At 41.4% G+C, this 27,302-nt stretch overlaps 1 protein-coding gene across 5 annotated transcripts in view; it reads left to right on the top strand.

Annotated features, from left to right (window-relative positions):
- Positions 1-27,302, top strand: part of ccdc146 (coiled-coil domain containing 146) — an 87,857-nt gene that overhangs the window by 26,388 nt on the left and 34,167 nt on the right. For 4 of the 5 annotated variants that reach the window (XM_055653144.1, XM_055653142.1, XM_055653141.1 and 1 more), the window contains 6 exons: positions 993-1,202; positions 11,837-11,894; positions 13,744-13,920; positions 15,426-15,499; positions 20,281-20,508; positions 25,568-25,754. In XM_055653144.1, the coding sequence (XP_055509119.1) occupies positions 993-1,202; positions 11,837-11,894; positions 13,744-13,920; positions 15,426-15,499; positions 20,281-20,508; positions 25,568-25,754 (934 nt within the window). The remainder of the gene's footprint in view (positions 1-992; positions 1,203-11,836; positions 11,895-13,743; positions 13,921-15,425; positions 15,500-20,280; positions 20,509-25,567; positions 25,755-27,302) is intronic. The other variant, XM_055653145.1, reaches the window with a different exon arrangement.

Below are 27,302 nucleotides of genomic sequence, written 5' to 3'. Positions count from 1 at the left end.
TCGGCCTAAACCTGAAACGTTACCTATTCCTTCGCTCCATAGATGCTGCCTCACCCGCTGAGTTTCTCCAGCATTTTTGTCTGGCAGCATATCTCTTTGTTAGTTACAAAAGGCATCTGTTTCTTCGGCTTGTTTTAATTTGTTTTGGATAATATCAACTGATCACAATAGTGAGTCCCTTAGCGAGCCATGATACTTTTATACATTTGTATTCAGCACCCACTCTGATTTATCTAAGCAGTTAAATGACAGTTTGGCCCATCCACACATTGATTGATGCATGTGCTATCAGGATCCTGGGCAAAAATCTCTGACCAATCAGACCATTTTGCCATACACTGTGCTCTGTCCACTACAGCCATCTGGAGCTACCGGTTGCAAGCTATTTTCATCAGTCTTCCCATTCCCACACCAATCTGTCTGTTCATGACCTTCTCCACTGGCAGGATCAGCTAATGCAACCTGGAGGATCAGCATCTCATACACTGCCTGGATATTATATAGCCTGACAACATGAGCATTGAATTCTCTGATTTCAGTTAATATGCTCCCTATCTGACCCTTACTTGGTTCCATGATTCACTTTCCTTTTGTATCATATTTCATCATCTGCAGCCTTTGTTATCCCACCTTTCACCTCCCAGCCTCTGTCGCTACTTCAACCTCCCCTCCTCAACCTCATTCCATCTGCTAGGCAGCTACTCCTCACCTGGATTCACCAATTGCTTGCCACTTACGCCCCACCCAGCTCCACTCACATTTTTACATCTGCTATCTATCCTCTATTCTTTCAGTCCAGATGAAGTGGCTCCACTCAAAATATTGAACATGCACTTTTCCTCCATAGTTGCTGGTTGACCAGCTGAGTTCCTCCAGCAAATCGTTTGTTGAACAATATCAAGTAATTTGCTTGAATTTGTTGCCTTTCTGTGTTCTTTGCACATTACAAGTTACTTATAAGACCGGAAAAAAAAAATATTTTATGCTTTCAGGACACAGGAATCTGAGATCAAGTTAATGAAGGATATTAAGTTTTTTACTGCTGATTTGGAGTACCAAAGGCAGGAGCTGGAAAAAGGTGAACAGTTTCCTGAATGCTATGATACGGAAGTCAACAAACTAAGACAGCAGCTGCTTCATTTTCAGAATGACCTTAATCAGATAGAAGAGCGTATTGCTCAACAGAAGAACAGAGCTATTTAGTAAGAATCTATATTTTCCATCCTGTTCTATTTAATGACATTATGCTCAACATTTGCTTTGTTATTGATGATAAGTCTTCCATATATAATTTTAATGAAAGTTCTGTCATAAAAAATAAATATTTATAACTATGTTCATGTATTTGCAAACATGGCGCTAAATTGGGATTAACTGAGATTAAATAGTTGTGACATGACCATGATTCCTATATCTGACGTATCAACTAACTAGCTTGAACTTGGATAAGGTCAGGTACATGTTCATGATGATTCCAGTTCTGCCCGATCATATCATGAAGATGAGGAATAATTGGTTAAAAAGAGGGAAAGATAGAGAGAAGCAGGCACTGTATGGGTGAAAGAGGAAGGCAAAGATGAGCAAACAACATGTTAATGGCCAGGAGGGAGCAGGTCAGGAATAATTAACAGTAGTTTGGGTTTGGTTCGGAACTACATTGACCACAGTTGGGTTTGGTTCACGCTGGGTTCCAATTTTATTCCTAATTAGATCATAATCCTCCCTGGATTGTCCCTCAGGGTCAAGGATGATTTGCTTCTATGACAGTTCTGTGGGTTCTGTGGTGACCATTGATCATAAGTGAGATCTGTAGAAACTGCAACGTGAAGTAGATTGAAGCATGATGGGGAGGATGGGTGAGTGGATTGTTTGCAATGTTGTATGCTCTTTCTGCTGTTTGTATTTGCACTCCACTTACTTCCATTGGAGAAACACTAACTACCTGCAATCTTCGCGGATGCTTTTCTGCAGGTATGAGTAACTTGAGCCAGGGATTCATGTGCTGATGAAGATTTTATAGTTTTTCAAGGAGGATTTGCGGTTCTTGAAATGCTATCTCTGTTCTTTTTTTTTTTTTTTTTTTTTTTTGTTTTTTTGTTTATTTTATTAGAAGTTAATACAGCACAAAACAGTACAGTGGCACCTAATTTTAGGTGCCAACTATGTAATACCGTAATCCATTCTATGTACAACCTCTAGTTTTATGTTATAAGAAGGAAGTAAGCAGGACAAGAAAAAGAAAACAATAGAAAGGGGAAAAAGTGGAAAAATAGATGGTAGAGAGTAGAAAAACGTGAAGTGTGTATATAAAAAATAAAAAAAGGAGGAGAGAAAGTGGAAAGTAGAAATAGAAGAGAAGGCCCCTTAAAAGAGAATTTTTCAAATCTATATTCGGAGATGTAGCTCTATCCGCGTCATGAACTGAAATCAGCAATCCTTACGGTACCGCTGCATCACATGATTCCAAAAAGTCGATGAAAGGAGGCTATCTCTGTTCTTTTAGAACTTTGTCCCTGATTGATCTTGGAGTACAATTTTGGTATGGCTTTAATTTTGGTATGTCTTTCAAGCTGGTTTTCTGCTCAGAATCTAGATGCTGGGGAAATTAGCCAGGGAGAGGATACTATCTTGCTAGTGTATTTTGAGGATTATTCAAAGGCAGTGGTAGTAGTACTTCACTAATACAGGTAGATCTGCTATAATGTGAGAGTTGCATTCCTATGAAACCTTACCTTATAGAACATTGCATTATAAAAACAAATTGTGTTAATGTGGAAAAAGGAGGTTGGGGGCTAGGGAGTTTCACTCTCGCAATAACAAAGTACAAAATAACAAAGTACAAATATTTTCTTAATAGCTGTGTTTAGTTTAGTCAAAAAGAACCACGCCGACCAAATTTTACTTGCAGAAAATTTTTCAACAGGCTGAAAAATTTTCCGCGACCTAGCTGAGGCCACGAGTATTTGGAAACTTCCCTTGAGCATGAAGGAGAGTTCCAGCGACCTCCTAGGACCGCTTGTCGACCATGCTGCGAGTTTGAAGGTGGAAGACACTCTTCTAAACTCGCAGATTAGGTCACGCAAGTGGGATAGCCCCTTTACTAATCTGGAACCTATCAATCTCCACTTTAGAAATACCCATGACTTGTCCTCCACAACTGTCTATGGCAATGAGTTCCACAGATTCACCGCCCTCTGACTAAGGACATTTCCTTTCTAAAGGTATGTCCTTTTATTCTGAGGCTGTGCCCTCTGGTCCAAGACTCTCTCACTAGTGGAAACATCCTCTCCATATCCACTCTATCCAAGCCTTTCACTATTCAGTAAGTTTCAATGAGGTCCCCCACAAGAGTCAATAGAATTGATTGCATGTCAAGTTGAATCGACACATGCCATTAACCAAATGTATTCTTAAAAGGCAATGGTGCATGATTACTGTAGGGAGATTACATGGAAACATAAGATCATAAGAGATAGAAGCAGAATGAGGCTATTAAATGATTGCTCCATTCATTTAACCAGCTGATAATAACATTCTGTTACCTAAGACTACCCTCCTCATTATCACCACCAGTAATTGTTTGTGTCATCTGCAAAATTATGAATCATATCAGCTCCAATTTTTTCTCCGTCATTAATGTATATGACAAATAAGAAGGCTCTCGACACCGATTCTTGTTGTACACCAGTGGTCACAGGCTTCCCATCACAAAAGGAACCACCATCAAAAAACACTCTTATTACCAATCAAGTTTGGGTCAAATTTCCCAACTTGCCTTGGATCCCATGGGATCGAACATTTTTCTCAGGCGTTTAATTTTCAGAGGGCTTACTGAATGAAGCTCTCTGAAATCTGCAACTACAATGTCTTTCCCCCCCATTTGAAACAGATGAGAAGTATTCTTTTAAAACCACACTCACATCCTCTGGTTTCATGCACAGATCTTATATAGGACCCACTGTTTTCCTCATTATCATTTTACCCTTAATTTACTGAGATTTTTCCTTAATCTTATCTGCCATTGATGGTCTCTCTTCACCCTCCTCGTGTTTTTAATTAAGTATCTTTCTGTGTGTCTATGCTTTTGAAAGGCCTTGCCTGAATTCATTATTCTATAACTACCATATGCTTGTTATTGTTTTCTTTATCAAATCCACAATATCTTCTGTCATTCATGATTCACTAGATTTGAATTTATTTCTTTTCACCCGTGCAAGAACACATTGGCCCTGAACTTGCACCCTGAACTGAACTGACAAGGATGTTGGATTGTTCAGGTTCAGGTGCATTGGACAGCTGTTTGCATACGTCCCACTTCCTCAAAAATGGTCCCTGTTATACACAAATCTAAATCTACATCACCCTTTAGCTATATTTTCATCTGACCCATCCTGCCACTCCTCTACTCACTGGAAAGTGATACTGGAAGTTAACCAGCAGTTACAACCTTGGTGGTCCTATTCTTTAATCTGTGAGCTAGTTGTCTAAATTCTTGATGTCGGCCCTCCTCTCTCTTTTTACCTATGTCATTAGTATCTATCAATCAATCAACCTTTATTGTCATCTTGCAAAGCAACAATTGTACAGTGCAAAATGAGAAGACGTTTCTCAGGGAATACCGAAGCATCACACATAAAACTTAAACATTTCACACATAATAACAGTAAAAACAATCCAGTCCCTGATGAAACAGTATAAATAATTAAAAGCAGGTAAAACAGCAACATTAAAATTCAGTAAAAACAGTCAAATCTAGGTATAATAGGTATTAGTGATCTGTTATCCAAACCACCTCCACCCCAAATACTCGTTTGCTTCTATTTTTTTGCATCATCTGAGATCCTATTCAATTGCGTCTAGATTTATCATCTTCCCTATATCTTGAGTCTTTGCCATGATGAGAATCTTTTGCTACTAACCACAACCAATTTCTGTTTATCGTCTTAATCATTCATAATCTTTTCCTATGATTGGCAACACATTTGCATTTAATTATCTTGTTTAATTGATTTGTTTATGGAATGTAGTTCTTTTTAATATTTCGTCAACATTCTCTCCAAGCTCTTCCATCTTCTTTCCTTATCATTCTCTCATGGATAGAATTCACCACCCAGTCAGAAATTCCTCTTCTTCTGTGGTTACATCTGTTTTCCAGCAATTGGAACTAGGCAATAAATCTGATAAATGAAACCCTTTCAAAAACTAATATGCATAGGAGTAAACAAAAAGGAATGTCTTATAAACGCAGAAAAAACACATTTGTTAGAAATTGTAATGAAGTCAAAGAAAGGTCAAAATATTGGACTGATTTCAAGTTACAGATTTTAGCCAATGTGCAGCTTCCATGTTTCTAGGCAGCAGATGTTATGACTTGTTTGTAAAATATTTAGCTCACAGTGAATATACAGCAATTGCTGAGAATATATTACAAAACTATGGATGACATACTCACTATATCAAAGGCTTTCTGGAGGGTGAAACATTCAGCATACTGAGAGCATGCATTAAATAGGCATTAACAACCACAATATTAGCAAGAGCCAAACCTGATGTAAATGTTTCAGTTAATTGTCACACTGGTGGGTATACATGCACAGTGTATAACAATACACCAACTTGAAGGGGAAGGGAAATTTAATGGCTGCAAAGCGAAGATTCATTTTGTAAATAATGTATTTGAATAATTGCCATAAATTGGTATTGGCATTGGTTTATTACTTTGTACCGAGATACAGTGAAAAACCTTGTTCTGTGTTCACGCAAATCATACCATACACAAGTACATCAGGTAGTGCAAAACAGAAAGTAAGCAGAATGCAAAAAATAATGTTCCAGCCCCAGAGAAAATGCAGATGATGCAGAAGAATGAGTGGGGACCTAATTGAAACATACAGAATAATGTAAGGCTTGGATAGAGTGGATGTGGAGAAATGTTTCCACAAGTGGGACAGTCTCCGGCTAGAGGTCATAGCCACGGAATTAAAGGACGTTCTTTTTGGAAGGAGATGAGAAGAAATGTCTTTAGTCAGAGGGTGGTGAATCTGTGGAATTATTTGCCACAGAAGGCTGTGAAGGCCAAGTCAGTGGATATTTTTAAGGCAGAGATAGATAGATTCCTGATTAATACAGGTGTCAGAGGTTATGGGAGAAGGCAGGAGAATGCGGTTAGGAGGCAGAGATAGATCAGCCATGATTGAATGGCAGAGTAGACTTGATGGGCCGAATGGCCTAATTCTTCTCCTATTCCTTATGACCTTATAAAACAAAGTACCAGAGTCACAACAAAGCGGATTGGAAATTCAGGAATTCATCCTTAACATGTGAGGTTCATTGAAGAGCCTGATAACAGTGGGGAAGATTTCTTAAATCTGGTGTTACACACTTTCAAACTTTTGTGTCTTCAACCTGATGGGGAGGGTGGAGGGGGCTTGTTTGCATGATGGACTTGCCTGCATTCACAACTCGGTTAAGGTAGTAACTGCAATATTGTGTCCGTAGACTCTTGATTTTAGGGATCCTTGAGCTGGCAGTGTCTAGGAAGAGGGGACCAGGTATTTAATAGGTTTGCAGCAGTGACTAAAGCAGGTCGAGGTAGTGAGCAGATGGATGGAATGGAATGTCCATGGTTGAAGTAAACAAGCTTGCGTCGAGAGCCTCTGTGGATGTAACGTGGTCGACATAGAAGTCTAAGCTGTTTAATGACTGGGATGCAGGATGGGATGTAGTTGTTGAAGAGACCAGTCAGTTGCAGAGTTGAGTATTTGAGCATGATGAGGAGCCCGAGCAACTGCAGGAAGTAGCAGAGAGGTTGTCCAGCAGTGAGGGTGCAGAGAGGTGACCAGCAGAGAAGGTGAAGAGAGGTTGTCCAGCAGAGCGGGTGCAGCAAGTATCCAGCAGTGAGGGAGCAGCGAGGTGTCCAGCAGAGCGGGTGCAGCGAGGTGTCCAGCATCGATGGTGCACAGACAGGTAACAGACAGGTTACAAAAGAGAGGGGGGGGGGAGGAATGGCAGGCGGAGAAGCGGCGAACAATCAACGCCAGCGTCCTCTCCGGGCAGCGTGCAGGGTTCTAGCGGCTAGCGATGAAGGCCGCAGGGTGACAGCCATCGGCTGTCAGCTGAAGATCGTTCCACGGCCAAGAACAGCCAAAAACATCGCAGACCACCGCAATCGGAGCGACCCTCCAGTGGTCCCTCGTCGATGGTAGGTCCAGGCCTCGTCCGAGGTGGAAATTTACAACATTCGGTAATTGAAGCCGACTCGCTAAAGGGACCGTTATCATTTTAAATCTGCCGCAACTACCGCCATTTTAATAATGGGTGAATGGGTTACTAGTAATTATTTTTACATTTACTCCTTTAGTTCTTGTCTCCCCCACAATAATTACTGTAGCAAGAACTTGATTTTCATATGCCGCTTTCAAAATAACAAAATGTCTTAAGGTGTTTCACAGCAATATTATCAAATAAGTTTTGAACAAGTCCATAGAAGGTGATATTAGGGTAAATATCTAAAAGGTTGGTTAAAGCAATCATTGTTACATAATGTGTTAAAGAGACAGAAAAGCATAGAAGAAGATTTCCAGAACTAAGATTCTGACTAGCTGAGGGCACAGATGTTAGTAATGAAATAATTTAATTTACGGATGAACTGGAGAAGTAGCTCTGGGGGTTTTAGGGTGGGAAGAAATTACAGAAATATGGATTTGAAGCGAGCGTGTTTGCTCTTGCATGATCACTTGTTGTTCTTAAAACTAGCTGAAGAAAACAGGCAGGAGGCCAAACAAGCGTTTAAGGGAAAACAATCTAATTGAAGTAGTGAACTTTGGAGATGTTGTGGATAGACTGGTTATTTTAAGTAAGGGTCTTAAGTTTACTGACTGCATCATTGTAAATTTATACTCAGTTTTATGAAAAAAGGGGAGGGGGGATGGGATTAGATTATTTTGTTTGTATAACTTGGAGAAAATAATTTTTGGAATAGTTTTCAAACATTATTCCACAAAATTATTCCACAGTGTGACATTTATTCTTGCTGCCAAATATGTTGCCTTGCTACAGAATACCAAAGCTATACTCAGAGATCAAATGTTAATTGAATTTCTTTATCTAATAACAAATTGATATTCAGATTTCAGGCAACTATTAAGCAAGCACCTCGGTGGATTTGGAGATATTTTAAGCTTATACCTATTTGAAATGTCCTAAGATATTGTTTCTATTTAACTGTCAGAATCCAATTCAAGTTTTCATCAACAATTGCCCTATCCTCTTCCTATTTTTGTCCTCAAGAAACTCCTATCTCAACATGCTTTGGTTGTCCTGCCAACCTTCATATTCGTACCCCCAATTCCCCCTGCCAATTGTTCTCTCTCATCAGGATTTATTTCGAGGGATAGATAGAGGGTGAGGGGTAGGGGGGTAGATGGGTGCTGGTTTGGAGCTGCATTTAGCCAGGCAAGAGTAAAGTAGTTGTATTTTGATTTGCATTTTGTAGATAATGGAAAGGCTTTGGGTCTTATTTACCATATAGTACTCAGCCTCTGTCCTGCCCTAGGGTGGCCATAACATTGACATAACTGGTTCCACTCAGTGGCTCTGGCTCGTCGTACTGGTCGCCGCAGCGGCAGCCCACACACTGCTCACTCCCTGCACACTGCTCACTCCCCGCACACTGCTCACTCCCCTCACCGCACACTGCTCACTCCCCACACACTGCTCACTCCCCGCACGCTGCTCACTCCCCCGCACTCGCTCAACACACTGCTCACTCCCCGCACGCTGCTCACTCCCCCGCACTCGCTCAACACACTGCTCACTCCCCCACACACTGCTCACTCCCCACACACTGCTCACTCCCCACACACTGCTCACTCCCCACACACTGCTCACTCCCCACACACTGCTCACTCCCCACACAACACACTGCTCACTCCCCGCACACTGCTCACTCCCCGCACGCTGCTCACTCCCCACACACTGCTCACTCTCCCCACACTCGCTCAACACGCTGCTCACTCCCCACACACTGCTCACTCCCCACACACTGCTCACTCCCCGCACGCTGCTCACTCCCCACACACTGCTCACTCCCCTCACACTGCTCACTCCCCGCACACTGCTCACTCCCCGCACACTGCTCACTCCCCGCACACTGCTCACTCCCCACACACTGCTCACTCCCCACACACACTGCTCACTCCCCACACTCGCTCAACGCTGCGCTGCTCACTGCTCACTCCCCACACACTGCTCACTCCCCTCACACTGCTCACTCCCCGCACACTGCTCACTCCCCGCACTCGCTCAACACGCTGCTCACTCCGCTTCTTTAACTTTATTCTCCTCGCTGCCGGTGATTGACAGTGGGTGCTGGAAGGGGCGGTTTTTACGATTTTTAATAACTTTGTACTATTCCACCGATCGGAACAAAACTTGTTGCACTTGCGAGAGAGGGGCAGGGGGAAGGGGAAGGGTGTGGGGGGGGAGAGGAGGGAGGAGTGGGGGAGAGGAGGGGGGAGGAAGTAGGGGAGGGGGAGAGGATGGGGGGGGGGGGGAGGGGGAGAGGGAGAGGGCGGACTTGAACTCAACGAGCGGGCGGCACGGACACTGAGTGGGCGGGGCCGACTGCGAGTGGGCGGCGGGCCTCGGGATCTCGCGAGACCTCGCGGGACCTCTGAAGCCCTCGGAAGCCCAACCAAGTTACTTTGTGTTCTGCGGCTTCAATCCAGAGCCCTGGGGGGGGAGGGCGGCTGGGCTGCGGGCGGATGGTCGGCCGAGTGCGAGTCGACTGCGAGCGGGAGGCAACAAAATGACTGCGAGTCCGGGGGGGTGGGGGTGGCTAACGTAACTCGCAGCGCTTGGAAAACAGTGCCCAGCAGGCTGCGCATGGAAAACAGTGCGCAGCGGGCCGTGAGGAGCAGAGCCATTGTGACGTTATCAGCCCGTTAGCTTTATAAAAGGTTTCAGATTTGTGAACAATTTTAATAAATAACTCAAGAAATGATGAAAATTTTTCAGATGATGAGATTTTTGACATCATGAGATAAATCTCTATCGGAATATGTAAAAATCTCTATCGGAATATGTAAAAATTTCACCATTAGCCGTTGTGTTTTCGAGGAGATGTGAATCGCAGACAAACATGACACAAACACACAAATAAATACACACACACGCACAAATACATCCACATTCAAGATCAGAGTTTTAATAGTTACTAGACCAAGTGCAGACCCGTTGGGTCTGCTCCCCCAATGGTGTGATTCCCCCAACCCAATATTCCACCATGCACCCGTCTCCTCCAATGGAACTGAAGCCGTTGCCAAATGTAAGTTTCCAGCACTCCCCTGCCTCCCTCAATTGCACCTACCCTGCCTGCTGCAGCAGTGAAAAGTTCAGTGTTCCTGTCTTGCAACTTTGTTTCGAAGTGTGTTGGAAGCTGATAGGAAGGAGCAGCCGTCAACGAATCAAAAGGCAGGAAGGGATCCGTACTGCAGGCGGACGGATGGATTTGAGTTTTATATATTAACTAGACCAAGTGCAGACCCGTTGGGTCTGCTCCCCCAATGGTGTGATTCCCCCAACCCAATATTCCACCATGCACCCGTCTCCTCCAATGGAACTGAAGCCGTTGCCAAATGTAAGTTTCCAGCACTCCCCTGCCTCCCTCAATTGCACCTCCCCTGCCTGCTGCAGCAGTGAAAAGTTCAGTGTTCCTGTCTTGCAACTTTGTTTCGAAGTGTGTTGGAAGCTGATAGGAATGAGCAGCCGTCAACGAATCAAAAGGCAGGAAGGGATCCGTACTGCAGGCGGACGTCGGATGGGTTTGAGTTTTATATATTAATAGATAGATAAGATAAGATATATAGATTATTTACCTAATTTGGCCTTGTATGTGTTTCTTCCTGGATAGATATATTGAAATTGTGAGCTTTATTTTGGAGCCTAATTATCCACTTGTGTCAAATGAAATTGCTCTTCAGCAGTTAGAATGTGCATTGTTTTGCAATTTAAGGTTAATGCCAAAGGATCACCTTGATAGGAATCTTATCAGTTAATTCAAGGCAGTTCTGAATTAAGTTAACCTTAAATTGCAAAACAATGCACATTCTAACTGCTGAACAGCAATTTCATTTGAACACGAGTGGATAATTAGGCTCCAAAATAAAGCTCACAATTTCACAACTAATCATTTAACCAGATCATGGCTATCTGGACTACACTTCTTCCCGTCCTGCTTCCTGTAAGGACTCCATCCTCTACTCCCAATTCCTCCGTCTACGCTGCATCTGCACCCAGGATGAGGTGTTCCACACCAGGGCGTCGGAGCTGTCCTCATTCTTCAGGGAACGGGGGTTCACCTCTTCTACTATAGATGAGGTCTTACCAGGGTCTCCTCTATACCCCGTAACTCTGCTCCCCATCCCTCCACTCGTAACAAGGGCAGAGTCCCCCTTGTCCTCACCTTCCACTCTACCACTCAATACAACAAATAATCCTCCAACATTTTCACCACCTCCAATGGGATCTCAACACTGGCCACATCTTCCCATCTCCTCCCCTGTCTGCTTTCCACAGAGACCGCTCCCTCCGTAACTCCCTGGTCAATTCGTCCCTTCCCACCCAAACCACCCCCTCTCCTGGCACTTTCCCTTGCAACCGCTGGAAATGCTACACTTGTCGCTTTACTTCTCCCCTTGACTTCATTCAAGGACCCAAGCAGTCTTTCCAGGTGCCCGCTGAGTTTCTCCAGCATTATTGTCTACCTTTGATTTTCCAGCATCTGCAGTTCCTTCTTAAACATTTAACCAGATCTTATCATTCTATTTTGTTACAGTTTAGAAGAAGAATTGGTAATGTTTAAAAAAGACTTTGAGAGACTACCAAAGGCCGCAGTAAGTTTTTAAGCCTTCAATTCAATCTTATAAAATTATAGTCATTGAGCTCTTGGCCCATCCCCTACCAACCAGAAGGCCCATCAACATTAGTCCCATTTGCCCAAGTTTGACCCATATATCTCACTTAACCTTTCCTATCCATATATTTAACCAAATATTTTTTAAATGTCATTATAGACTTGCCTCAAACCACTTCCATTGGAAGTTTTGGTCCATACACATTTCACTCTATTTTTGAAAAAGTTGCCCCTCTGAAATCATTCTCCTCTCACCTTAAACCTATGCCCTCTAATTCCTGATTTCTCAAACCTGAAACAAAGAGGACGGTGTGTATTTATCCTAGATATGATTTTACACAGTAACATTTAATGTTTCAAGAGAGGGTGGCCAACAGAAGCAGATGAGCTTAAAGTGATTGCAGGAACTGGAACCTGGTGATTGAACAGGGAGTGCAGAAGCTGGGGCACCAACGAGTGTTCAGGACCTGATTATCAGAGTTCTACTGCTTTCTATTTTTGATTGGCTTCACACTGCATCGTTTTATGAACATATGTATGTATATTTGTCAAGTAAACACTCCTGCCCACCTCTGCCTACCCAATCTTTTTGGACCTGGTTCTCACGACCCCTTTCCAATCACTGGGTCCTGACATAAAGTAGGCCCTGCATTCCATTTAAAATTAACCAGTTCACTGGAAAACAATATAATACTGTGTAACATCCTTTTAAAAAAACGAGTTAAAGGTGTGTTTAATATTAGTAGTAATATCCAATAGTCCAGAAAATCTGCAAATTCAGCACCTCAAGTGTTGAACTGGCCAGATTATTGGAGTGTAACTGTATATGTATTTAGGCAAAAGACAGTCATACAGCAGGAAAACAGGCCCTTCGATCCAACTCATGTTTGCCGACCCCATGGTGCCCTACCTAAGATAGTCCCATTTGCCCACGTTTGGCCCATATCCCTGTAAACCTTCCCTGTCCATTTACCTCTCCAAGTGTATTTTAAATTCTGTTAGAGAACCTGCCTCAACAACTTCCTCTGGCAGCTCATTCCATATAACTACCATCCTTTGAGTGAAAAGGTTGCCCCTCAAGTTCCTATCTGATTTGTTATGATCTCACTAAATGGCGGACTGGCTCATGGGCCTAACATCCTACTCCTATTTTAATGTTCCTATGTCCCAAAATTAAAATTGTCAATGGTTCTCTGTAAATAGTTCTCTATAATGGATTTATGATATGTATAAATATTATTGTAAATTCATTTATTATATTATAAATTATAAATTTTTCACAACAATTGCCAAGGGTTTATATAAATATTTTAAAATGTTTCATTTGAAAATATGTAATTGGTTCTTATTTTTAGATGAATTGGAATGTTTAATACTTATAGATATCTTGGATCATTTAGAAACTTTCATCGTTTTTGACCATTTCTAAGCCAGGCCATGACTCAGCCAACTGGTAGAGATTCTCAGGCATTTTGTGGGCAGGGTTTCACCCCAATGCTCATGTGATGGTACTGTCCTGAAAGGCCTTGCAAACATACAAGGCCATGCGTCAGAGTGTAAGTATGTAACAATGATTCAATAAAAATGTGCATATGAAGTGGATCAGCAGCAAACTTATTTTTGCCATTTGAGGAAAACACAAAGCATACTATTTTCCACATTGTTGCAGAGTCTTCTCACTGTTTGGCATTAAGCTTGCACAGTGCATGTTTCCTAATATGGAGAGATAGAGCTGCTTGTATAATTAATATCATTGTTCAACAGCTGTATGTTTTTGATTGCTGGAGTTATTACATTTTTTACATTTTCCTATTGGGTTTTTTTGGCAGGATTTTGAAAGAAAGTCTAAAGCGCTAAAAGAGAGTTGCATTGAACTAAAGCGAGATATTAAACAGAGGAAACGGGACATCAAAACGACAAAAGAAGATTTGGAAAAGAAAATTGTAGATGTGAAAATTTCACAAAAGGAATTAGAAATGAAGGGAGAAAATGAAGCAAGCCTGAAGGTGAGAGTGGTACAAACTGCTATTTGGACGTCATGATTCTTGCTTTTATTGAAGTTTTATAAATTGAATTGATAATCCAGCATCCAATGGAAACCTTGCCATCCAGCATCTGACTCATTCGCTGATCGAGAACGTGAGATGAACTGTTATAATTATTCAGATTATCACATGCATGATGTCTCATAGCATGAAACCTTGCAGCACATGTTAAATGAGTACTTGACAAGTTGGTTATTAACAATTATTCTATTCATTGGATGCTGTAATTATGATCTTGCAAAAAATATACGTATGCATTCTAATCACAACAATCTAAGGCTAGATCATTTTATCTCCTCATAAAATCCTAAATGCTTCAATATTTTCAATGTATGTTTTTTTTTAAAAAGTTGTAATGTTTAAAGACAGAGATAGATGGTAGATGGATTTAGGGTGTGAATTCTGAAGTATTGGATCGCACAGCTTGCTACACAGCTGCCAATGATAGTGTTTAAGAGAGGGGGCCATGCTCAAAATCAGGAAAAGTTTAGTTAGAAGACGCAGTGATAGGGAGGGTTAAAACAATGAAGGGATTTGAATATGAAAAGAGAATTACACGAGAGATTTTGGAGGATTCAGAGCCAATATATGCCAACGAAGAATAAAAATGATGGGTGTGCAAAACCTGGTGCAAGGCACATTTTGGGCAGTGGAGTTTTTGATGGACACCTGATACACCTAACCATTATGGATATTGACCATCACCATTATCGGCTTCCTTTTTTTTTTGCATCAATAAAAAACAGCATTCAATCAAGACTGGTGAGCCTGTCCACTTAGGACTGCCGGCAACTGAAAAACCAGGAACTGGAACGGCGACTGACACACGACACACACACACACACACACACACACACACACACACACACACACACACACACACACACACACACACACACACACACACACACACACACACACACACACACACACACACACACACACACACACACACACACACACACACACACACACACACACACACACACACACACACACACACACACACACACACACACACACACACACACACACACACACACACACACACACAAGCTGGAGGAACTCGGCGGGTGAGGCAGCATCTATGGAGAGAAGGAATAGGTGACATTTCGGATCGAGACCCTTCTTCAGACTTCTTGAGCAATTGTTTTTGTTGGTAAAAGAGTGAGACTACAGGATGATTGCGAGATGTCAGTGGGTAAAATATCTGGATGATGGTAGCTGGCGTTGGATGGAAAACAAAGTTGCCACTTCTCTTTCTCCGTTATTAATATAATAAGTCTGTTGATATTGATAAAAATTATTCTTTTTAATGTGAATGAAACTCACTTTCGAAGCAAGGAAATATTACTAAAGAGCTATGTATGTTAATTAGTTCATGTTGATGCAGTATAACTACATTAAATAAATAATTTCCCAATAAGAAAAAACAAAAGTTCTTGTATATTTTCTTGTATATTTAGATTGATCTGGTCCAACTGCATACCATTCCTAGCCAAATGGCCAAAGATATCCAGAAACTGAACCGCAAACGCAAGTATGCCTGCTTCAGAAAATAGGAGATTGATGCAATTTATTTAGATACCAACAGCATATTTTGCATGAGCAAATTAACATGTAATTATTTATAACAGACCACAAATTTATTTTAATTTTTTTTTTTGTTTCTCGGTACTGACATTTGTCACTTTCTGGAAATGTCGAATGTTGCAATCAGCACACACGATGCTAATGTTTTGAAATAACTTGTTTTTTTGGGGTAGGAAATGACTTGTAATTTTAACTCCTTTTATGTAAGCAAGTAGTTAAACATTTCAGAATATTAGTTTAAAACAGAATGCATTCAATTCAGAATAGTCATTAGTGGCACAAATTTTTTAAACCAAGATTTTGAAGGCTCTGAACCATTAGTAATTTCTTGAGAACTTGCTTATTAAAAGACGTGGTGGTGCTGCAATTCTGAGTGGCCACTATTGGGACCATTTTATAGGCTGGGCATGAAAAGAACTTAAAAACTATTGAAAAACAGAGTCTCGCTATTAATCAATGACACAATGATAGCGGAACAAAGAAGAAGTAGAAGTAGTTCATGTTATCTGCCAAGCCTGCTGTGCTAGTTCATTAGTTCTGCCTTATCATTTCATTGGCCTCAATTCTCACTTTCCTTACTACATTATTTCATTGTGGTCCAAAGAAAACTATGTCCACTTTAAATATACTTATTATGTCACTATATACAACTTTCTGGGTTAAAGAATTACAAAGATTTACAATCCTCTGAAAGAAGAAATTTCTATATATCTGTTTTACTTGGACACTCCTTTATGTTATGATTGTATCCCCAAATTTGAGATTGCCGCCCCTCACCTTCCACCCCATCACGACCCCTTAGAAACAAACGTGCTTCAATAAGTTTATTTTTAACTCTTCTAAATACTTGAGACTGTGGGCCCAATTTATCAAATATGTTCTTGTAATGTAACTGCTTCATCCCAGGAAGGATGGTAGTGTGGGTGAAGCAGAGTTAAAAGCAAAGATAAGTTGACGGAGAGGCCAGGTGACAACTATCAGACACCTCCTCCTACTTATCCTTGGACCATGACCCCAAAGGCCGAGCGCCAGGCCTTAATTTCAAACACCATTTCTGATTTAATTTACTGAAGAACGGTCTCAACCCGAAATGTCACCCATTCCTTCTCTCCAGAGATGCTGCCTGACCTACTGAGTTACTCCAGCATTTTGTATCTAACTGCAATTTTCTTTCCGGATATCAGTCTTTATGTAATCCTCCTCCACATCTATTATTATAGTCAAAACGCAGACTATTTCAAGTAGACTCATGTATCCATTATTTCCATTATTCTATCTTTACTCAGCATTTTGTGTCTACCTTCGATTTAAACCAGCATCTGCAGTTCTTTCCTACACAAGGTCCTCCAGTTTGATGACCTGGAAAAGATCATCCACACATTCATCTCCTCCCACCTAGATTACTGCAACTCCCTTTACACTGGCATCAGCCAATCTTCCCTTTCCCGCCTGCAACTGGTCCAAAACGTCGCAGCGAGACTCCTGACGGGCACCCGAAAAAGGGACCACATCACCCCGATCCTGGCCTCTCTCCACTGGCTCCCTGTGCGGTTCCGTATAAACTTCAAGATCCTCCTCCATGTCTACAAAGCCCTCAATGGGCTTGCCCCCCCCTACATAAAAAGTCTTCTCACCCACCACTCCACCTCCAGGCCCCTCAGATCAGTCGACTTGGGGTTGCTGAATATCCCACGGTCTAGGCATAAGCTCAGGGGCGACCGCGCCTTTGCGGTTGCAGCCCCTAGACTGTGGAACAGCATCCCCTTTCCCATCAGAACTGCCCCTCCATCGACTCTTTTAAGTCAAGACTAAAGACTTATCTATACTCCCAATCCTTTCCTGACGTCCTCTGAGTGAGGGCTACATGTATATATGTATGTAGTTTGTTTTGTTGTGCTATTCTTATAACAAATGTAAAGCACTTCGGCCAACGAGAGTTGTTTTTTAAATGTGCTATATAAATGACTTGACTTGACTTGACAAGAAAATTGCAGTCACAGTCAGCCACATTTTATCTAATTTTACAACATGGGTTGGAAATGGGTTGAAAGATATGGTGGGGTTAACTGCTTATCAAGAAGCCACTTCCATCTCACTAATTCCACATTTAGCCAAGTACATCAGGCTGTTCTGAAGAGATTGTTTGAGACATGGATTGTTTTTAAATAACCTAATTAGAACAACTATAATGTGGATTCATAAGTTTGAATGTATATCCATGATATTCCTCAACAAACTGGAACACATCCCTGAAAGCAAGGTGAAAGCAGCAATGGAGGCTAAAAATCAACAGGCAAATCTATAAACAACTACTGCTGCTTCACAGCTATTTTCTTGAAAGATTCTTTGAACGTTTTACTTCACAGAATTTATGAGGATAACTAAACTTTGTAAATTTTGGAGCTGAGCTTCTAAGCTCTGGAATTTATTTTTATTTAACCTTATATTGATTATTTAATTTGTTTTTCTGGAATGTGGACATCATAGGCACAATCAACATTTATTGCCTGTGTCTGACTGCCCTTGAAAAGGGAATGGTGAGCTATCTTCTTGAACCTCTGCAGTACTTCTTATGAAGGAATTCCTATATGTTTTCTCAGGGAGGGAATCGTTTGAGAGGGAGTCGTTTTCTCGGGGAGGGAATCCTAGCAATCGTTTGAGATGTCATTACTGATGGTTTGTCCAGCAAAGCTATACGAGTGGAGCTGAGAAATAAAAAGGGGATAATTAACATGTTTGGAGTATACATTGCGTTGTAGGTTACCCAAGCAGAATACGAGGCACTGTTCCTTTGGTTTGCACATGGCCTCGCTCTCACAGTGGAGGAGGCCGGGGACAGAAAGGTCAGTATGGCAATGGGAAAGGAGTTAAAATAGAAAGCAACCGGGTGATCCCACAGGCTGGCAGACTGAGCACAAGTGTTTGGCGAAATGGTTGCCGAGTCTATGCTTGGACTCGCTGATGTACATGAGGCCACATCGGGAACACTAGATGCAGTAGAATAGGTTACAGGAGGTGCATATGAACCTCTATATCATCTGAAAGGACTGCTGGGTGCCTAACTGAAGGGGAGGGAGGAGGTATATGGACATGTGTTCCAACTTGTGCAATTGCAAGGTAAAGTACCTGGGATGGGTTGGTTTAGATGGGAAGGGATGAGTGAACCAAGGAGTTGCAGAGCAGTCACTATGGAAGGCAGAAAGGGATGGAGATGGGAAGTTTGTGTGTGGCCTGTCTATACCCGATTTAAACATTTTCAGACTCTACTTGCAGCAGCCCTTTGAGAATAAACAGTTAATGTCATCTTTGTCTTAAATGGGTAACCCTTTATGTTTGATCAGTGGCCCCTAATTAAGATTCCCTCACAAGAAGAAACATCCTTTCTCTAACCACTCTGTCAAGACCCTCAGTCACCTCTCTTCTAAACTCCAACAGATACAAACACATCTTTCCCCATTAGACAATCTGCCCATTCCAGGTTTAGTTTGATAAACCTTCTCTGAATTATTTCTAATGCATTGTTTTAATCTGACTTTGTGTTGGATAAGTGGCTAAGAAACAATACGGTCAGATGGTATTAAGCCAAAATAAGATTTACACGAATGTAAGAACTTGGTGAGCATTGTAAGTCAGCAAAGGGATATAAAGTAAATAAACAGTGATTCGTAAAAGGAATCTCTCTTAAACCAAAGTTGTGCATAAAATAAGAAATCTAACAAATGTTTTTAGAAGTAACAGTGAAGAAGAAAATCTTAAGGAGACATGTAGCCTCATTGAATATGAATATAAAGAGACTATAATAGAAAATAAGGAAATAACATTGAAAATTCATTCTAGGTTCATGGAAAAATTATGAGATCTAAAATAGATAAAAGAAGTCAACAAGTATGTTTCGACCATCGACTGATCCTACACTAATCCCAATTTATTTTCTCCATATTCCCATCAATACATCCCAGATTCTACCATTCACCTACAAATGGGGGCAATTTACAATGCTTGGTTGTCCTGGATGTTATATTTTATTTCCTGAAAGATTAAAAGAAACAATTGAGGAGTTTGCAAATGTTTTAGCCATAATTGTCTATACATTCTAGATTTGGAAATTGAGTTTTTGGATTAAAAATTTCAAACCTTAGTGTATTATTTAAGACAGGAAAAAGAGGGGCAGGATGAAACTATAAGAACTATATCAAGGAAATTCTATTTAATTTCACAAGCTATCATGTTAAACTATCAGTCTAGGTCTCTGAAATGACAGTCTAATAACACTGCTCACTTGATCCCAGTTACTTGATGCTAACATGCAAAAATGGGCCACTCTCATCAGATATTCCAATCATCAAACAAATGATTTAGTTAGGTTTGTGATAATTTTCTCACAAATTTTAATCTCCATAATGTTTTGCCAGAAAAAAAAAATCTTCTATTCAATGTTTGTTCTTCAAATTCAGTCAGCTATTTTTAAGAATAGCTTATTTTCCATCAGATAGCTCTGAAGCCCTGAACTTGAAAATACTTACACAATACCCATCAAGAGTCCCACATCTTATGCTTTTATCTCTCTTTTTTCTTCCATTGTGAATGAATGCTTATGTTAAAATGTTTCATTATCCATTTATCGAGGTTATGTATAAAAACATAATACGGCAAAATAATGCATTAAGTTGAAAATTTGAAAGCTTTGCTCCTTCCAAAGTTTGTTAAAATATTCTTTTTTTATCTCAGCAATTTGGAGAAGACACGAATTGAATTAGATGACCAACGCAAGGAACTTCTTACTTCTGTCCACCAAATAGAGCACAAATGTAGAATAATCGAAGCTGAGAAATTGGAAGTAATGAAAGAGTTAGATGAAAGAAGAGTTTCATTGGACAATAAAGAGCAAGACTGCAACCAGTTGCATAAGACGATTGAGATGGGTAAAGAGACGGAATCGGCATTAATGGGAGAAAGGTTTGTCATAAATAATGGAAAGATTTGTCCATCCTGTGATAATGACAACAGTAGCCTTTACATTTAGCTATATATTCAAAACCAAAGTGTGAATGATTATTGGCCAAATTAGTCAGGTTTGAGCTTCATGTGATCATGGGAATACATCTCAAGTTTTACTGTTTTGAGGATCTGACAAATTAACTGGCAATTAAATTTTCTTCTGCCATATCTAAAATTTGATGAAATCACATCTCTACAAAAGAAAAATGCTCATTGGTTAATAGGCTTTTCTCATGGGGCGACTTGATGCAAGATGTAACCAGAGTGAAGTGGTCGTGGTCTAGCACGATATCACATGATATAACGGGGGGGTAGACAAAGAGTTCCCACGGTACTCGGCATTTCTGTTATTTGTGCGAGTGACTTGTCCGTCTCCCGAGCTTTCCCGTTAAATCTTGAATGAACATTGTAAACTGTCAAGTGTAATTAAATCATCACGTGGCACAAATGATGTCACTTTTTTTTTCACACACTATAAATATCCTCCCTTGGTTGAATTGGCTCATTTGGAGACATGCCTGTACTGATGCCGTGACTTTACTGCAGGAAGATGCCACATTACTTAGGAGAGAGGGGGAGAGAGACAGAGAGAGAGGCACAGAGGCAGTGTGATGTACTTCGGGGTGACTGGCGGAAGAGAAAGAGCGCACATGACCTTGGTCTATCTGTGTGTGTGGGAGCGAAGAGAGACTAAGCAGAATACATCGGTCTTATTGTGTGTGGGGGGAGAAAGAGAGAGGTGGGGGAGGGGGAGAAAGAGAGAGGTGGGGGGGAGGGGAGAAAGAGAGGGGTGGGGGGGAGAGAGAGAAATGAGGGGAGACGTATATACACACACAAGGCAGAGTTTTACTGTGTATGGGGGAGACACAGATGGACTGAGCACAGTACCTCGGTCTTACTGTGCGTGGGAGAGGGGGAGAAAGAGATGTGCACTCACAGAGAGCTCTCAGCCTGTGTGAGAGGGAGGGAGGGAGAGAGAGAGAGGCACACACAAGGTGGATGTGAAATCCCACCTGCCTGTTTCAGTGACAGACACCCACCGCCAGTAAATGAAGACACCCCCATCTGTCTCCCCCTCCTCTCCCTCGACTCCCCCACCTTTCCCTCCCAACTCCAGTCCCATCCCGACCCCCCGGGGGGCGGAGGGGGGGGGGAGGGGGGGGGCAGGAGGTGGTGGGCGAGGGGAGAGAGAGAGAGTGTAAGTTACCTAAAATTAAATAATTCAATGTTCATAGTGAACACAGACACAAAATGTTGGAGTAACTCAATGGGTCAGGCAACATCTCTGGAGAAAATGAACAGGTGGCGTTTGTGTCTATCTTCGGTAAAAACCTGCATCCGCAGTTCCTTCCTGCACAATGGATCTCAGTGTCAAGTCTCTGACTCCCATTGGCAGGCCATTCGGCCCACAGCCCGCCCAGCGATGACTAACCCATATCACAGGGGGATGGTGTGAAGGCGGAGTTAGACAGAGCTTGATTAATGTTACGGTTGGGGAATAGGCCATAGTATGGCCAGGGAAACGCTGTTATTCGTGACGCCCCCTCCGCCCTTTCTCAGCTGTTCTCAATCGCACCCCTGGCCACACAAAAATTTATACTTTAAGAAGGAATACACGGAACATTTAAACTCAGAACGCTTCTAACAGAGTGAGCCATGTGAGCACTTTGATCATTCTCCCTGTATTTGCATTTGACAAAATAGTCGGAAAAAAATGTTTAAAAGTGTTCATACCTTTTGCTATGCCTAATTGGCCCTTACCTCTGCGAAAATAGTCTGATATTCGTAGGTGAAATGTCACCAACAATAATTGATTATATTATTAATTGACTAATAATTGACTCTATTAGCGGAAAGATGCAATTCTGATCTAATATTATAAGTGCCTCTGTCTTTGGAAGCAACACCAGCAATTTATTAAATCTGACTACATGCGGCACAGTGGTAGAGTTGCTGCCTCACAGCCCCAGAGACCGGGGTTCGATCCTGACCATGGGTGCACCGGTTTCCTCTCACACTCCAGAGATTACAGGTTTGTAAGTTAATCGGCTTCGGTAACATTGTAAAATTGTCCCTGGAGTGTATAAGAATAGGTGGTCGGCGCGGACTCGGTGGGCCGAAGGGCCTGTTTCCGCGCTATATCTCTAAAATCTGAAGTTAGGTAATGTCTAAAGGAACTGCAGATGCTGGTTAATACGCACAAAAGGACACAAAATGTTGGTGTAACTCAGCAGGTAAGTCAGATCTGGGAAGAAAAACATAAAAAGCTGGAGTAAGTCAGCGTGTCAGGCAGCATCTCTGGAGAAAAAGAATAGGTGGCGATTCGAATCGGAACCCTTCTTCAGACATCCTAATCGGAATTGAGTCTGAAGATGTGTCTCGTCCCGAAACATCACCTATTTTTCTCCAGAGATGCTGCTTGACTCGCTGAGTTACTCCAGCTTTTTGTGTCTGTCTTTGTTTTAAACCAACATGTGCAGTTCACTTCTTTACACGGGTCTCTGGAGAGCATTGATTGGTAGTGTTCCGGACCCTGCTTCGGAAAGGCATCGATCGCTGGTCGGCGAGGACTCCGAGCTGTATCTCTCAAAGAAGTACATGTGAAAAATTTCTCACGGACCATAAAAATGCGGGACCTTTCAGTAAAGTCCCTTTTAAAGATTATAGTTATTTTCTTGAATCTCATTAACATAACTCATGAATAAGTTGATGTCCATATGCGGATGCAAATCTTTATTTTTTAAATTCAATCCCACAGAAGACAATTTTTACTCACCTTCTGTCCCCTCTGTCCAGCTTCCGGGTTCACCGTTCGCAGGAGTTCCCACGGTACACGCAAGAGTCAGTACGGATATTGCACTGGCCACTACGTGCATATAATGTTGCAATGTTCAACCACAAGTGTACAAGTCACTCTTGGAGAAATTCAAGCTTGTTTGAATTTTCTCCCGAGTCACCAAGTTACACGAGTACCTGCCATTAGCGCCACGGTGGTCCACGGTGGTCACGAATGCCGTACGGTTATCGCAAGAGGTTCCCACGATGTTCAACTCTGGTTAACTTTTGCGTCAAGTCGCCCCGTGAGAAAGGGGTTTAAATCTGGCTCTTAAAAAGGAGAGAGAAAGTCTTTGATCCTCTAGAAGATGGTTTGCCATTGGCAAAAGATTTCTGTGAAGTTTATTGGGAAGCAGCTTTTGCATGTGTAAAACAAGACCAAAGGCATTTAAGAGAGTTGAGGTAGTGAAGAGCAAGATGACTCTTCTCACATCCTGCATGGTGGGCGCTTAGTGTCCATACATCCAGTGGAAGGAGACACAGATCACAACTTCAGTAATTCATGAATTGTTCTCGATGTATTCCTTGTACATAAAGTACAAAAGAATATGAAACAGAACTTGTGTCTACTTTATCCTGGAACAATAATGCATAAGCATGCAAACTTAGTCAACAAACATCTTGAACACTTCCATCACAGAAAGAATTTACAAACACTACACAGATAGCACCAGAGCTCAGATTGAATCAGGCCTCTTGAATTATGAGACAGCAGAACAAGGTGCTTTGCCACACAAGCCAAACGTTGACATATATCTTTGCAAAATGTTTATTACTTTGGGGCTTAAAAATCTAGAATTAAGAAGGATTAGGCATAAGTTCCATCATATGGCGCCACATTTTCAAAATAAGTACACAACTAAGTTTCATTGTAATGTAAAATTCTCAGGAAAATCAGACACTTATTGCAGAATGCACAAGGTTTGTGATTTTCCATCCATACAACAGTACCATTGCCAAAACATCGCAATTGTACCAATGGCAGCTCTTGGATACCAATTCTACAATTTTCATCCAAATACAGTACATGTGATCTGCAGACAGTACAGGCTGCTCATGCAGAGAGGGGTCTTCACATTACTTTTGAGGCCTGGAAGCTGGTGCTTCTACAAGTCAAATTTACAATATTTGCCTGGCCTACCCACACTACTGATCTGCTTACACAATTGCCAAAAAATAATTATTTCTCAAACCACCAACAATAAAGCTCAGTCAACAATAAAAACTCCCCACCCCCACCCCTAATCCCAGCTCTGATCTTTGCTCCAACAACTCCACCTATCCCCAATCATTCTCCTACCACATTATTCTGCATAATCTTTCCATCACAACCTTCCACCAAATTCCTGATCTGATCCATCTATCAAAATCTTACCCAACCATTCTTCTAAGATTCCAGCACAACTATCCAGTTTATCAAGTTTCCACAATGACCAGTCACCAAGATCATGCCCTGATCAAATCCTCTACCATCAGGTCTAAAGAAGGGCCTAGACCCAAAAATGCCACCTATTCCTTATCTCCAGAAATTCTGCCTGACCCACTGAGTTACTCCATCATTTTGTATCTATCTCTGGTGTAAACCAGCACCCGCAGTTCCTTCCTAAATAAAATTAGGCCTGACTCCATTAGCAAAATGCCAGTCCAACCTCCCACTGATACCTGGATCCTTATGCCCCCACTCACTAGATCTTTCTTCCCTACATTTCTCCTTATGCAGCCTCCAGACTGGGCTCCTTGACTTCCTTCTTGTGTTCAACATTGGGGAAACAGTGAGCCTTGGGAGTAATACTGTGGGCCATTTGACATCAACATATGTGCAATACTGTGGGCCATTTGACATCAACATATGTGCAATACTGTGGGCCATTTGACATCAACATATGTGCAATACTGTGGGCCATTTGACATCAACATTTCAACATGCTGAAATATGTGTCATTCTAGGCACATACACGTTTGGTATGTGAAAAACATTTCAAAATATTATTGAGAACAATAGCGATCTTTTGAGTGAGATAAAACAACTCTCATTAATTAATTCAATAATTATCCATCCAATTAATTAAATGATTGATTAATTAATAGATGAATTAGCTGCTTTTATTTAAGGTTTCTTTTGTGAGATTTAATGACAAAAATCAAAATTGCATGTAATCAATCTATTTTATAATTTTAACAGAGCTTCCTTGGACTTGCAGCTACGTTTTATCCAAACCGAAAAGAAAATATTGTCTGACACTGTCACATTAAAACAAAGAGAGAAGGAACAAGAGCTACGAAAAATTAAAAAAAGAGAAATACAGTTGAAGATTGCACTTGATTCACTTTCATATGTTGAATTTACCTATGAAAAGGTCAAATCTCAGGTAAAGACAGTACAATATTTGTAGTTGGACCATTTATGTATTACAGATGCATAACATTTGTAGTGATAGGTTGATCAGAAACAATTTCACATAAGCAATTTATTTCAATGGTTAGTCACCACATGAGAAAATAATGTTACCAGAAATAGTCATTTCTGTCCATCCTATCTCAGTCTTTCACCATTTTATGGTATTGGTTGATTGGGAGATACAGCATGGAAACTGGTGTTTCGGCACATCGGATCCACGCGAACCATCGGTCGCCAGTTCATACTATTGTGTTAAAGAAGGAACTGCAGATGCTGGAAAATCGAAGGTACACAAAAATGCTGGAGAAACTCAACGGGTGCAGCAGCATCTATGGAGCGAAAGAGATAGGCAACGTTTCGGGCCGAAACCCAAACGTTGCCTATCTCCTGCACTCCATAGATGCTGCTGCACTCGCTGAGTTTCTCCAGCATTTTTGTGTACCTACCAGTTCATACTAGTTCTGTTATCCCACTTTTGCATCCACTCCCTACACACGAGGGGCACTTTACAGTCCAATTTACTTACAAACCAGTTCAGTTTAGTTCAGTTTAGTTTATTGTGAGGTTTACAGAGGAACAGTGAAAAACTTTTGTTACATGCTAATCAGTCAATGGAAAGACAATGATTACAATCGATCCATTTACAGTGTATAGATACATGATAACAGAATAGCGTTTAGTTCAAGCCTGTAAAGTCTGATCAAAGATCACCAATGAGGTGGATAGTAGTTTGGGACTGCTCACTAGTTGTGGTAGGATGATTCAGTTGCCTGATAACAGCTGGGAAGAAACTGTACATGAATCTGGAGGTGTGCGTTTTCACACTTCTATACCTTTTGTCCAAAGGGAGAAGAGAGAAGAGTGGCCAGGGTATGACTCATCCTTGATTATACTGCTTGTCTTGCCGAGGCAGTGTGAGGTATAAATGGAGTCAATAGAGGGGAGGTTGGTTTGTGTGATGGTCTGGGCCAAACCAAGCTGTAATGCATCCCGATAAAATACTTTCTACAGCGTACCTGTAGAAGTTGGTGAGAGTTGTTGGGAACTTGCCGAATTTCCTAAGCCTTCTAAGGAAGTAGAAGCATTGGTGTGCTTTCTTGATTGTTGCTTCAATATGGGTGGTCCAGGATAAGCTATCGGGGATATTGATTTCTAGAAATTTGACGTTTTCAACCATCTCTACTTCGGTGCCGTCAATGCAATCTGGGGTCTGTGTACCCCTTCGCTTCCTGAAGTCTATCACTATCTGTTGGATGTGGGAGGAAACTGGAACAATGAGAGGAAACTCACACAGTCACAAGAGGAACGTGGAAACTCTACACAGAGAGCATCTGATGAGATCAGGATCAAACCTCGGTCTCTACCAGCTGTGCCTCGTGCCACCCTATTGTATAATACATATGGTATTCAATAATAATTCATACACAGAAATAGAGAGGACTATGACAAAATACAGGAAGGTGGATTTGGAAAATGGGTCTTTGCTGGACAAATATGTTATTTGATACGGATAAGTATG

This window comes from Leucoraja erinacea, chromosome 22 (genome assembly GCF_028641065.1).
Source record: "Leucoraja erinacea ecotype New England chromosome 22, Leri_hhj_1, whole genome shotgun sequence".
Taxonomy (NCBI): Eukaryota; Metazoa; Chordata; class Chondrichthyes; order Rajiformes; family Rajidae; genus Leucoraja; species Leucoraja erinaceus.
The sequence above is the reverse complement of the archived record's forward strand: the minus strand, read 5'-3'. Positions and strand labels throughout refer to the sequence as shown.